General features: G+C 55.8%; 2 protein-coding genes across 2 annotated transcripts in view; one reads left to right on the top strand and one right to left on the bottom strand.

The window, feature by feature from the left end:
* Positions 1 to 2,683: 2,683 nt before the first annotated feature.
* DAO (D-amino acid oxidase) lies at positions 2,684 to 8,151 on the bottom strand (the record flags this gene model as incomplete). Its single annotated transcript, XM_082293293.1, has 10 exons — positions 2,684 to 2,818; positions 3,151 to 3,249; positions 3,767 to 3,884; positions 5,356 to 5,438; positions 5,912 to 6,016; positions 6,458 to 6,512; positions 6,866 to 6,931; positions 7,331 to 7,407; positions 7,725 to 7,839; positions 7,958 to 8,151. The coding sequence occupies 10 exons, from the start codon at positions 8,149 to 8,151 to the stop codon at positions 2,684 to 2,686; spliced, it is 1,047 nt and encodes a 348-aa protein (XP_082149419.1).
* Positions 8,152 to 10,322: 2,171 nt separating this feature from the next.
* Positions 10,323 to 13,818, top strand: part of SSH1 (slingshot protein phosphatase 1) — a 34,126-nt gene continuing 30,630 nt past the window's right edge. Inside the window, exon 1 of the mRNA XM_082293222.1 lies at positions 10,323 to 10,414. Within this exon, the coding sequence (XP_082149348.1) occupies positions 10,349 to 10,414 (66 nt within the window). The 5' untranslated portion in view covers positions 10,323 to 10,348. The remainder of the gene's footprint in view (positions 10,415 to 13,818) is intronic.

The following is a 13,818-nucleotide window of genomic DNA, read 5'->3' as shown; positions in this document are numbered from 1 at the left end:
ATTCTTATTTTGATGTCCAATAATTTACAGGCAGGGGGTGGTTCAAGGATGAGTCAAAATGACTAACGAGCTGCAAATCCTTCTCATGCTAATGCAGGGTGTTCTCATCCCAGAGTGCATCCAGCTTCCTTCTCCCAGCCTGGGATGCAGAGCCTTGTTCCTGGGAATGGGAATACTTGGGAACTAGAAGGGTTTGTGTGGCTGAAGCAATGCTGGGGGGAATATTCCTTCTTCCATGGTTACTTTTTGGCACCCTCAGGCATTTCTAAAACTCATTCTCAGGATCATGGAATATCCTGAGCTGGAAGGGACCCACAGGGATCATCCAGTCCAACTCTTGGCCCTGTACAGACGCCCCAACAATCCCACTCTGTACCTGAGACCGTTGTCCAAAAGCTCCTGGAGTGAGCTGCTGTTTGCTCACTTCCCTGATACTTGATGTGCTTCCAGCTTTGTTCTGGGTCACAGGAGATCCTTGTGGAGAACTGGGAATTCCTAAAATGTGCTGACACTGGACACGGGAGGTGGTGTTCTGTGTGCATCAAAGGTCTTGCAGGAATTTCCCAGACCCCCTTCCCTGACCTCTCCCTGGCCTCAGGAGTGAACTTCAATCCCTCGGTGGGGAGTTTGCCCTGGGAAACTGAGGCTGCCCCATTCCTGGAAGTGTCCAAGGCCAGGTTGGACAGGGTTTGGAGCAACCTGGGATAGTGGAAGGTGTCCCTGCCCATGGCAGGGGGTGGGACTGGATGAGCTTTAAGGTCCCTTCCCACTCAAATCCATGATTCTGTGATTTCTGTGAGTTCTTAATGCTCTGGGCACTGTCAGCAACCACAGACCTTCACACGATGATATTCCAGGTTCCCTGGTCTGCTCAGAATCTGGGGTGATGACTCCTACTCCTCCAGGATGAAATATTTAGGAAAAATGTGTGTGGAGACATGGAATGATGATCTGCTGGGACTTTTCTATGGAATCAGCATTTGAGGCCCTTCCTGTGCCATCACTAAGAGGAAGAAGCATCACGCACCAGAGATTTGAATATTCCCTTTATTGGTCACACCGATTAAATTGCGGCCTTTAGAAAACAAACAGAATTAACCTGTGAATAAAATTACAAATCTGCTCATTCCTGTGTGCCAAGAGGCCGTGGGAGATCACAGGGCAGGGGCTCCTGTAGGCTCCGAGATCACAACAATCAGCTGCTTGGTGCCAGGTGTGCGATGATTTCCTACATCCCTGCTTGTCCAGCGGAATTTTCCCAAAATCACCTACGTGGGGCTGGATTTACAGCGGAGAACGTGCTCCTGGAATGTCTCCTATTTGGAACAAGTGAAACCAAGGGGATCCAGTTCCCCTCAATGGCTTCTCCTGAGGTGGGATCACAGATTCAGCATTAATCAGCGGGGAATTTTCTCCAGCCTTTGTTTTCCTTTTCCTACCCTTCTCCTGATCTTACCCACTGACTGCAACATCTCAGGTGAGCTACCAGGGAAGTTGGGAATTCTTTGGACAGATTGGGCATGGCAGTGGCTCCCAGGTTCCCCTGTCCAGCTCCCAATTTCCCCAAGCACAGCACAGAGATTCACTCGGGCATCCCCCATTCCCGAGATGCGGCTGCAGCACGGCCCAGGCTGCTGAGCTATTCCTGGCACATGAAGTCATGGGGAGAGAGGAGCTGCATCACGGATGAGTAAGGAACACTTGGCTTATCCACACAGGAGAGCGAGCCAGGCACTGTGCTGGGCTCAGAACAGCCTTTGGATTTGAGGCTTCCCGACCATCCCTGTCTGGGATGCTTTGTAGAGCAGGAAAGGCACATGGCATGGGAAAATCAGCCAGGCTGCATCTTCAGAACAGTGCCCCAACAGTATCCCTGAACACCCCAAAAAGCCCTGCTCCTCCTCTGGGATGCACAGCCCTTCCCCAGCCAGCCCCTCTCTCTGAGCTATGTCCCACAGCTGGGAGAAATGGGAAGCTGAGGAGCCCGTGGGAGTTTTAGGGACAAGAAGAGCTATTTTCTTATGCTCTCTGCTATATATAGAGTCTGGCAAGTTCCACGGGGCTGGAACAAGTTGCTTTTGTTGCTAAAAACGTCGTTTGGAAAGGCCATTTTAGGCAAGTGCTGCTGTCTGGGGCCAGCTACACTAACCAGGTACTGCGGGCCGAGCTTTGTCCTGGCAGGAATGTGAGGAAAACTGGTGTAACCCAGGCACGTGCTCCCAGAGCTGCTGCTACTCCCCTGGGAGCCTCAGAGCTTCTTCCTACTAAGGAGCTTTTGCCTCCTGGGGGGGAGCCTGTAAATCTAATTACACACTGGGTGTTGGAGCAGCCAGCAGAGACCTCAGGTGTCCCCAGCTCCATTTCAGATCCCGTCCCTTGGTGCAGATGAACTGCAGGAATGTCCAGGGTTCAGCTGAACCCTGCCTGCCCTTTGCAGCCTGATCCCAGACAGCACTTGGTGCACTTTGCCATGGATAATTAGTGCATATTTGAAAGCCCTTCCTCCAGGCAGGCTGTGGAGGGAGCGGAGCCATCTGGAGAATGGCGGCGACCTGGAAATGAGATGCTGTGAGCCAGAGCTGGAGCAGGGTGGAGCAGCCCATGTGTGTATCCCTGTGTTGATCCCATCATTCTGCTGTGATTCCTGAGCTACTCTTGTCACATATTCCAGAGGAGCAGGTGCTCACAAGCGGGGCCCTGGAGGGCTGGCCCGCTGCTTCCTCTCCTGCAGGATGCTCCCAAAGAGCCGCGCTGCTGCCATGGCACAGCCCCAGTGGATGGTGATCCCGAACCCGCCGTGGCCGTAGTTGTGAATCACCTGGGGGAGAACCACAGAATCCCAGGATGCGTTGGGAACCTCAAAGCCCATCTTGTCCCACCTCCTGCCACGGGCAGGGCCATCTCGTGCTTGCCCAGGTTGCTCCAAGCCCTGTCCAACTGATCCCTGAGCACTTCCAGGGATGGGGCAGTCACATCAATAATTTGTTTCAGAATCTCTGATGTTTATCCCTGGGCTCAAAGACTCCCTTGCTGTTGGTGGGGAGATGGAGCTAGGGACAATCACGGGACAGCGAGGGCTTGTTTATCACTGCCCCGGGTACAATTAACACTGTCATTAATTCCACTCAACCCCCGGGGCTGTGCAGGTACCTCTGCCTGGACATTCCCGAGGCGGATGCTCTCCCGCTCCAGGCGGACTGTGGGCCGTGCTGGTCTCAGGCCGCTCCACTCCTCCACGATCTTTGCCTTCTGCAAGCAAAAGCACATCAGCGCTGCACAGCATTCCTTGGAATCCCACCAGCCAAACCCCACAGCACCAGGTGAGCCCTGAGATGAGTGGGGACAGGGGGTTCCCCATCCTGCAGCAGCTCCAGGCAGAACAATTTGAGATCGCAGTGCTGAGGCAAAAGTGCCACGCCACCTTTCCTGCTAATGCAGGGAATAACAGCAGCACTGGGAGTGGACACAAACCAGTCTCACCCCACACAGCCCTTCTCTAGAGGTGTGGGGACACCACAACCAAAGGGCTGGAACCTCCCAAAGCTCTGCTTCTACTTTTTAGCAGCTACATGAGTGACTATTATCCCTATAAACCTTGTCTCAGTGCCAGCCCCAGCCAGGTGGAAGAGCCCCAGGTGTCTGTGATGGACACACGGGAACACCGACTCATGGAAACATCAAGGTCCTGTGGTTTGTCCCAGCGCCCATTCCCACATCCCGAGCCTCTCAGCTGCCCATGCCCCATGCTGGCAGTCGGATTACCCACCTGGAGAGTCGGGAGCAGCCGGCAGCAGCTGTCCCAGATGGATTTGTGATCCTTGGCACTGTTCTCCTCGCTCCAGTTGCCGTGCTGGTAAATCCCTCCCAGGACTGTGAACTCGCTCCTGCACCGGGAGCCAAAGGAGACACACGGTGGTGACTTGTCCCCAGCTGTCCCCTGGGGGCCACCACATGGAGGGACACTGTGTGAGTGTGGTGTTGGATCCTGCTGCACCCTGAGCCTGCAAAATATCTCTGTGGGAGAAACTCCCACACGGAGCAGGCGGAGAGCAGTGCCTGCACGTCTGCTCGTGAGCAAGCCACTCATTAAATCCTGTCAGCCCTTCCTTGTCTGGGCAAAGCAGACAGATCATTCCATCCTTATCAAACAGGTCTGCTCCTGCCTGGCTCAGGAAGAGCTGGAAGGAATGGGATGGCTCCGGAGGGGAGCACAAAACAGATTGGTGCTGCTGCTGCCTCAAACTCCTGTGGATTAACAGAGGACAAGAGGCAGGTTAAGGCTGAGGGGGGCCTGGAGGGGTCTGGACTGGCTGGACCCTTCCAAAACCTTGCTTGATTGTTGGGAAGCACAAAAGCAAAAGGAGGGACCCTCCAGGGCTGAGCTCTCCAGCAGGGAAGGGGTGTCCTCCGTGTGAGCACTGGATCCAGCTCCTCCTTCCTTTGGGATCAGCCTGGTGCCCAGCTCTGACAGCTCAAGCTAAAACAAGCACAGGCAGAGGAATTCATCCGTGGCTGGGACTGTGACTGGGAATCACTCAGAATAGGGGCTGTGAGCCTGCAAAGCTCCTGTTTACATCCTGGCTTATTGCCTAAGCCTGAAATATTAGGACAATAGCAAGTGCCAGAGATGCAGCATTCAAATTCCAGCTTAAAGACCCCTCTCCATTGCCAGAGCAGGGTGGCTTCAGGCCCTCGGGAGGAAGCAGAGCTGGGATGAAGAGCAGATGGATTTATTTATCCCACAGCAGGGCCAGGAGTTGGACTCGATCCTTATGGTCCCTTCCAGCTCAGGATATTCCATGGTTCTATGATAAACCAAACAGGATGCCCCCAGGCTCACCAGCAGCTCAGGGGACAGTGAGGGGAAGGCTGAGCTTTCCCAGGGTGGTTTTGTTAAAGTAAAAGAATTCCTGCCCTGTTTTTATGGGAACATGGATCAGCAGTGCCTTTCCCCACCCTGAGCTGCTGCAGCACAGTTTGGTCCACACCGTTGATAATAACAATGGCTATAAATGTGAAAACAAAAGATCTCCCCCAAAACATCCACTCCACTGTCAGTGTTTGGTTGTCTGGGGACTTGGCCAGGACTGAGTTTGCTTTGGTGGGATTTGGTCCTTGGAAAAGGACAGGACATGGAAGCCCTGGGGTGCAGGATGCTCTCTGTACTGACCAGGAGCTCCCTCACTTTGCTGCCCACATCCTTCTGCTCTCCTCCCACACAGCCAAGGAAAGCACCAGGGATGAAGCCAGGCCTGGCAGGCAGCAGCAGGAGCCTGTCCCAGCCAGGGCTTTGGGGACACTGACAGGGGAATGTCACCAGCGGCAGCCAGCCCTGCCTCGGCCTCTGTCACCTACCCCGGGATGATGTAGGGCGAGTTGTAGATCCCGGATTTCAAGTTGTGAGTGATGATGAAATGCTTCACCCATGGGGCCAGGACCTGGGAGGTGAAGGGGAGGAAGTCAGAGCTGGAGAGTGGGTGCCAGGCTTAGGGGGCAGCAGGAGGGACACGGGGTCCGGATGTGGGACCCTCCCTGAGCTCTGTGTTCCCTGTGCTCTCTTCTCTAGGAAGAGAAGAAGACAGGAGTGCAGGTAGAGAGCAGCTTCCTACTCGCCTGAATCTGTGTTTCCCCAAATAATCATCCTCTTGTCCCAAAGATTTTATGTCTTTTTATTGCCAGCTTTGTGCCTCTGACCTCCCCCCGTCCTCACCCTATGGAGAAACAGTCTGGAGACTGAGGGTGTTCCCACAGCTGAACCGGGAATGGGATCCTGGTTGGTTTCACATGAGCAGTGTTTGCTGGGAATCAGGACCTGATCCCAGTGTGAGTGCAGCCACAAGCCCATGGTTTTTCCCGCTCCTCATGGTAACAGATGGGTTTTTGGAAAGCCCCCAGGCCTTCCCCAGCTCACCTTGATGATCTGGCCCCGGCCAGGCTGCAGCTCCGGGTCGGGCTGCAGGTCCCCCGCACGCATCCCGCTGCAGTTCAGCACCACATCCACACCCTGGGAAAACAGCTGAGGAGAGAGGGACATGGCTGGGAGCAGCACGTGGGGATGCTGCCACAGAGGCACAACATTCCTGCTTCCAAATCAGCCAAGTGCTCTTTCCAACGGTCAGGAAATGGATAAACCGGAGGGGCCAGATCCAGGACACAGCTTCCCCAGCCAGCTCCTGCTGACACCCCATGTGTGCCACCAAGCCATTCCAGAGAAAGCTGCCAATCCATGCTGGATAACTGCTCTACCCCATCCTCCATCAACCATCCCTCAATGCCCAAGACCTTTTATCTTTCCTGATAGAATTTATTTCCCGGATCTTGCCATAGCCTTGCTGCTGTCTCTTGGCCCATCACTCTTGCCAAGGAATATCCCGGAGCAGCACCTGCCTGCTGGATGCTGCTTCTCCACTTTGGGATGGGGCTGTGCCCTCTGCCCTGGCTCCATATCCCCACTCACCTCCTGGAAAGACTCAACCTTCTTATGGAAAAACTTCACTCCCCTCTGCGTCAGCCTGGGAAGCACAAGTTCATTTGTTACTGGCAAATTAAAAGCGAATGTTCAATACCAGGACACCTGCTCAGCTTTAGAAACTACAGGAATAAAATCAAGCCCCATATTCTTCCAAAGACAAAAGCACTTGGATGCAGCTCCAAGTATCCCATTACTTCATTTTTGTCATGCAAAAATCCACTCCTGGGCTCACTGTTGAAGTGGGGAAACTGATACCCTGCTGGGGCAATGAGCAGGAATTCCAGACCCTCTTCCCTGCTTCCCAGGGATGCATCTCTGCCTCCCCTATCCTGGTGTGCAGGATGAAAATCCACACGTGCAGCCAGAGGTGGAACCAGGAGCAGCAGCACTCACCTGTTGGTGAGCCAGGGCAGGTAACTCCTGCCCTCCAGCATCAGCGCCGTGTTGAACCAGCCATGGCTGAAACAGGAGGAGAGGAAGCTGTGAGGACCTACAGGAGCCTCCTGCCCCAATATTCCCGAGAGCCACTGCGGATCTGGGACCCCAATTCCCTGTGGGATTCTCCTCACACAATGAGTGCATGATTTCCCCCCCTTTTTCCAGCATAAAACGCCTTCTGCTGGTTTTCCTCCCCCACTTTGGTGAGGTAAGAGAGGAGCTGGAATGGTTTCTGTGCTGGGCTGCTGCTTTTTTGGCCCTTTGAGCTGTTTCCTACTTATTTTAAAGGAAGCAGCTGTTAAGAAGTGAGGAAATTTCTGTGCCTGCAGTTCCTTGTCCCACTGCCCCATGCCAGGGATGTACCCAGGAGGTATCCAGGACTGTCCTACCTGAGTCTCCAGAAAACAGACTGAAAAATACCTGTAACCAGGGAAGAGTTCGAGTTCTTTTGGTGTCAGGTTCCTGAATCCCAGGACAATGTTCTTCCAGGATGGGTCCTACAGCAGGGAAAGAGTTCTGAGATTATGAATGAACCGGGATCACTGTGGGACAGAAGTGGTGGGGGGATCACAGGACACAGCCCATCCCAGAGGGACACAGGTGGATGTGCAGAGGCTCTGTCCCTCCCACCCTCAGAGGGCTCAGCCCTTCCTCACACCAATATTGCCTCGGGAGCACAGAAAACACTGTGTCCCAGGCACTGTCACGAGGCAAACTTGGAAATGTGGAAGCACTGGCAGGGAAGAAGCACAGCCCTGCCCACCCCAGACTGAGCTGGAGCCCTTCCCAGCCCTGGCTGTGCCCTGCTGCTTACCGCCACCGGCTCTGTGAACAGGTTGTAGCCAGAAATGAGGAAAAGTCCCATTTCCTTGGCTGCTGGGGAGTGCAGGTGCCCGAGGAGGTAATCGAACGTCTCTTTATTCCAGAGCCTGTGATGAGAATGGGAGAGTGGTGGCTCTGCCAGCCCCATGGAGCTGTGCCAGGTCAGCTCATGGGACACACAGAGAGGGACACAGCACCATCCTCCTCCTCCTTCTCCTGCCTTACGTCTCCTGCAGGTTGCCGTGGTCACTCAGGTAGGGCTGCCACAGCCCGGCCGCCCCGTCGCTGGTGGTGTGGGGGGTGAAGTGGTCAGCGTAGACCTCCAGCTCCAGGGAAGGCACCAGGCTGTGGAACTGCTCATGGATGCACAGGGCGCTGGAGAGCCCGATCACCCCGGCTCCGATGATGGCCACGCGCATGGCTCGGGCTCCTGGAGGGGAGGAGGGCTCCAAGGGCAGTGCTGGGGCTGCTGAACAAGCTGGGAACATCAGGGGGAACATCAGCTCCTGCAGGAGCCTCAGCTCCACTGCTGGAGCAGCAGGGAAGGGCTGAGGTCCTCATGGTGCATCTGCATGCGTTCCTTATAAAGCTTCCCAGGTCCTGCTCGAGCTCTGACCAGTCACTGGAAGCATGGAGGAGTGGTTGTGGTTCCTCACAGTGGCTGGGGAATGTGTCTCCATCCCTGGCTGTGCCAGCAGAAAAGCTGCAGCTCAGCTGCCACAGCTGCACTCCTCATGTGGCACAAGGAGCTCCAGGTGTGCCATGCCCCGGGACAGGGTGGCACAGCCTTGGGATCCTCCTCTGCCTCCCACCAGCCACGGGCTGAGCAGCCAGGGAGATGCTGAAGCACCCACCACAGCTCCATCTCCCGAGGGACACCATGAACCTTCCATTCCCAGTGACCCAAACCCACTCTGACCTGCTCACAATCCTACCCAGCCACTGGCACAGGCTGGAGGCAAGAGGTGAGCATGGATAAACCAGATGGGAATCAGCAGGCATTTTCCAGGCAGCAATGCCAGAGGTGATGAGTGCAAGGTTGGATCCTCACACCATTGTCACCCTCGGGGCTGCACGAGAGGGTGGCTGTGCCACCACCCCAAACCCTTCTGGGCAGAGCTGGGAGAATGGCTGTGGGTAAATTCCAGCTGCCAAGAGGGGCTGCAGCCCCTCTCCATCCTCTGATTCCCTGTTGACAGCGCTTTCCTGCCTTGGAAAAGCTCGTGGTCACTGCCTGTGCAGGGAGCGGACAAAGACCAGTTGGGGGAAGGGCTGGGGAGTGCAGATCCTTGGCTGGTTTTCAGAGCAGGAATAAATTCCAACTCACAGGGGTTTTTTGGACAAGGTGAAGTCCAGCATCTCTGCTGTGACAACAGCAGGACTGACATTTGTCGGGATGGAGGGACGAATCATCGGAATGGCGCAGCAGGAGCTGCTTCCCATCTGCCGTGGTTTTATAACCCACAGGAACCAAGGTCACCTCCTCCACCTGGGACAGGGAGTACCCCGGCTGCCCCTGCAGCACCAGCTGAGGAGGATCCACCAAAAAATAAAGAAAATACACGTTTCACCAGTTACCTGCAGAGTGCAGGGTCCCTGGAGCAGTCACTGCCGTGTCCAGAGGCTTCACAGAGTCAGAATTGTTTTACAGCCCAGCAGAGCAAGGTCTGAGTGTTCAGGAGAGCAGGGCCAAAGTCTGCTCTGGTCCCAGGGAGGTGGAGTTCCCACGTGGTGCCGCTGGCAGGGGGCCCTGAAGTCACGGAAAACAGGGTCACCACCATCGGTGGCAAAACGCCATCCCTGACTCGTCTCCATGGTGACCACTGGCAGACCAGGACACAGGGATGTGTTTAGTGGGCATGGTCTTGGAGGTCTTTTCCAATGTCCATGATTTTATGACTTCCCAACGCCTGGATTTGCAGAATCATTTCGGGTGGAAAAACTACCGAGATCAACCTTTGACTGATCACCATCTTGTCAACTAGACCTGAGCACTAATGCCACATCCAGTTGCTTCTTGAACACAAGATTCCTGTGGGATCTGGAAAAATGGGGTGTTTCTGGCTCAGTTTTTGGGTAGGAAGAGAGGCTGAGGGAATTGGGATTGTTCAGCCTGGAAAAGAGGCGGCTTCAGAGGGACCTAACTGTGGCCTTCCAGTACCTGAAGACAGCCTGATGGAAAAATGGAGAGTGACTATTTACAAGGGCCTGGAGTGCCAGGACAAGGGGGAATGGCTTCCTACTGCCAAAGAGCATGGTTAGACGAGATATTGGGAAGAAATTCCTCCCTGTGAGAGTGGGGAGGCCCTGGCACAGGTTGCCCACAGAATCTGTGGCTGCCCCATCCCTGGACGTATCCAAAGCCAGGTCGGACGGGGTTTGGAGCAACCGGGGATAGTGGAAGGTGTCCCTGCCCATGGAATGAGACATTGGGGTGGGACGGGGCGGGATCTGGGGGCGGGATTTGGGGGCGGGATGGGCCCGGAGGCCCCGCCCACCCCAACAAGCCCCGCCCATAGAGCGAACCCCGCCCCTTCCATCCCCGCCCCGGCCCCGCCCCGGCCCCGCCCCTTCCCGGCGTGAGGGGGAGGCGGCCGCGGCCCCGCAGCCGCAGCCATGGCGCTGGTCACCCTGCAGCGCTCGCCGACCCCCAGCGCCGCCTCCTCGGCCAGCACGAGCGAGGTGAGCGGCGACGGGATGGGCAGGGATGGAGAGGGAAGGGGAGAGTGGGCCCCGGGGGCGGCGGCGGCGGATGGGGAGCGGGGAAGGGCGGGGTGACAGGGCCCTCACAGTCCCACCCGGTACCCTGTATCCCAAAGCTTCTGGTTTCGTCACCGCCACAGACCCAGGTCCCTCATGGTCCCCCCCGATATCCCCCAGGCCCTGGCTTCATTACCCTCGCAGACCCAGGTCCCTCATGGTCCCGGCCTCACGGCTCTGGCCCTTCACAGCTTTCCCCCTCCAGCCCCTGGCTCCACCCCCTCGCGGCCTCCTGGCTCTCCGTAGCCACTTGCCTCCTGTCTTCATCCCCTCGCAGTCCCCATGGCCTTAACTTCCGACAGACCCCTGGCCCCAGCTCGTCCTCTCAGAGTCCCCCCAGCCCCTGGTTTCATCCCTTTCACAGGTGCTGGTCCTTCATGGCTCTCAGCCCTACAGCCCCCTGGTCCCCCATAGCCGCTTACCTCCAGCCTTCCTCCCATTACAGCCCCCATGGCCCTGAGCCTTACAACCCCCGCCACTGCCTGGCCCAGCTCAGCCCCTCACAGCCCCCAGCCATCCCAGCCCCTTCCTCTCATAGCCCTCGGTGCTGCCCAGCCCCAGCCTTTTGGTGCTGCCAGGCTGAGCGAGGCCTGGGTCTGTCCTGCCTTCCCTCCCCGCCACAGCCCCATTCTCCCGTGGCTGTCCCCCATTGCAACCCTGGCATTAGCCTGAGCTCCCTAAACCATGGGGCAGCCTGCTTCACCTCCCTCTTGCCAGGTAAATCTCTGGGCAGAGTGCTGGGCCTGTCTTCATGGAGCAGCTGTGCTGGCCCTAGACCTTGTCCCTCCTTGGCATCCCAGAGCTGCCACCACCTCCTGCCCCAGGGATGCTCTGCTTTGCCCTGTGTTATCCCTCCGTCCCTGCCATAGCACCACCTTTCCCCACATCTGCTGCAGCTCCTGCCCCTCAGGGAGCTCCTGCCAGCCCTTCCCCAAGGTGACCATTGTCAGATCTGTGGGAGCAGCTCCCATCCTGCTCCACCCCATACCTGTGCCACTTCTTGCTGTGGCACAGCTTCCATCGTGCTGCTGCCCTCTCCTTCTCCCAGCTCTGCTGCTCCAGGAACCTGTACCTGCCATTTCACCTGCCCCGTGGTGCCATCTGTATATCTGTGTCCTGCTGGCACAGCATTCTGCATGTCCCAGCTCTGCTGCACACCCCCTCCCCTCTTGTACCCCAGAAATGCCCTCTCCTGCCTCTGCCTGGCCTTGGGCTTCTGCTTCCTCCCCCACAGCTCCCCCACACCATCCAAACACAGCTGCACCTCTGGTTTCTCTTTCTTCTTGCCTTTTTCCCTCCTAACCCATTTCTGCTGTGACCCTCAAAGACAGGCCTGGTATTTCTCTGCACATCCTCCCCATGCATCCCTCTCCCCCCACACTTCTTTCCTTTGATGCTCACTGCCCTTGGCTTCGCTCTGTCCCCACTCCTGCCAGGTAAACAATCCTATTTGTCACCTGTCACGTCCCTGTGACTCCCCCGATTAGCTGGTCTGAGGGGGGAGCAGGAGGCGGGAGCCACAAAGCTCCCAGGTTCTCCCTTGCCCCAGGGGCTGCAAGGGGTCCCTGGCTGCAGGGACCCAGTTTGGGCCACGCTGTGCTCATTGAGGAGCTTGGAGATGGGACTTGCACTTTCTGAAGGAGTTTTCAGAAGGAATTTTGTGGGATCTGGTTTAGACAGGGTCTTAAACAAGACCTAGTGGCCACCCAATCTAGAGAGATGAAAATGAGCTGTAACTGTGGAGCAGGCAGTGGAATTAGACTGGAGTCAAAGCAGTCTTGCCATGTACATCTCTCTTAGGCATTGCTTTGTGTCAGAGCTGCTGCTGGTGATTGTATTTTCTGGGGGGTGACCATACAATTCCTCCCAAAAATGCTGCCCCACATTTGCTGCCAGGTGTTGTCCATGGCAGGGTACTTCTGCCACCAGCACCCACAGCTCAGGTGTGCTGTGGTGGCTCCCAGAGGAAGACACTGAGTCCTGTTAGAATGGTCTCTTCTGGCATGAAATACCATAAAATTATGATTTCCAGATTCAGCATGTTGTTTTTGCCAAGTTAATTTAAAGAAAAATCCTGTCAAAAAGTGCCTGCCTGCTCCTGTTCTTTTAGGGTCTTTCTTGCAAGGAAAATCAGGGCTCACTGGGGCTTTTAGCAGATGTGAATAATTACTAGAAGATATTTTAATGGGAAATGATGACCACACATCCTTGCTAATTGTGACTGTGCTGCTGTGGCCTCTCCTAACTCACGAGCCCAAAGGAATTTATAAAATGGATGCTGCTGCCTGCAAGAGTTTTGCTGCTGCCTTGACATAGTGTGCCATAAATTCTTAGGAGAGAGTGGTTCACACCCACTTGCAAACCTTCCCTGCTTGTGCACCTCCCTTCCACACACCTCCCACTCCCTGTGGCCCTTCAGTGTGGCCACACTCAGCACAGACCCCAGGGAGGGACGTGGCAGTGGCTGGTGGGGTCCGGCCATGGTGGGATAAGCAGCTGCAGGTCCACGGCATCTCCACAGTGCGTGGTGCACCCCAAACCCTGCCAGCTCCAAGGGGTGCTCTGAGCAGGACAAGGCTCAGTGTGGCAGCCTTGCTGCAGCCTTGCTTTGGTTTTCCTGCAGTTTTTAGTAGAAAATACAGGGAAAGTTGGCTATGGGAACAGCTCAGCTCCTGCAGGAGAGGAGCCCACAGCAGCTTCAGGCCCAGCCCTGCTGCTGAGCCCCAGCTGACGACATCCAAGAGTCATCATCCTCGCAGTCACATTTGTTTAAAAAGGAAAAAAGTTTTTCTCCCCCTTGTTGCTACGTGACAGCCCCAAACAAACAGGAGGGTGACCCTGCAAAGGTCCCAAACCTGCCAGACCTTCCCAGGGCTGGGGCATCTGCCAGTGGGGGCACTGGGACTCGGGGTGTTCTGGGGCCCTGCCTGCAGCCCAGCTCTGCACTGTAAACAGACTAAAAATAGCCGTGGTATGCTCCTCACCCTCTGCTGGGTCAGTCGGGACAGCCTTGTGCATCTCCCTTCTTCCCAATGGCCGCAGTTCCAATATCCGGCCTCTGCTGTTGCGTTTGCAGGATATTTTTTTCCCTGGATTTACTTGATTCTCACAGATTGTCAGCGGAGCAGCTCCTGTGCCCTCTAGCCTCCCAAGTCCTCACTTGAGAGGGTGGGGAGCAATCCAGGTGCCCCCCACACACAAAGCTCCGGTCTTGAACATTTGAAATTATATAATTTGCTTATTTTTAACTTGTACAAAACCACCTGGAAACAAGTAATTCTTACGGGGACCCTTATTTGATGTGGGTTCTGAGCAATGCTGTAGGA

This window comes from Coloeus monedula (genome assembly GCF_965178545.1).
Source record: "Coloeus monedula genome assembly, chromosome: 18".
NCBI lineage: Eukaryota > Metazoa > Chordata > Aves > Passeriformes > Corvidae > Coloeus > Coloeus monedula.
The sequence above is the reverse complement of the archived record's forward strand: the minus strand, read 5'-3'. Positions and strand labels throughout refer to the sequence as shown.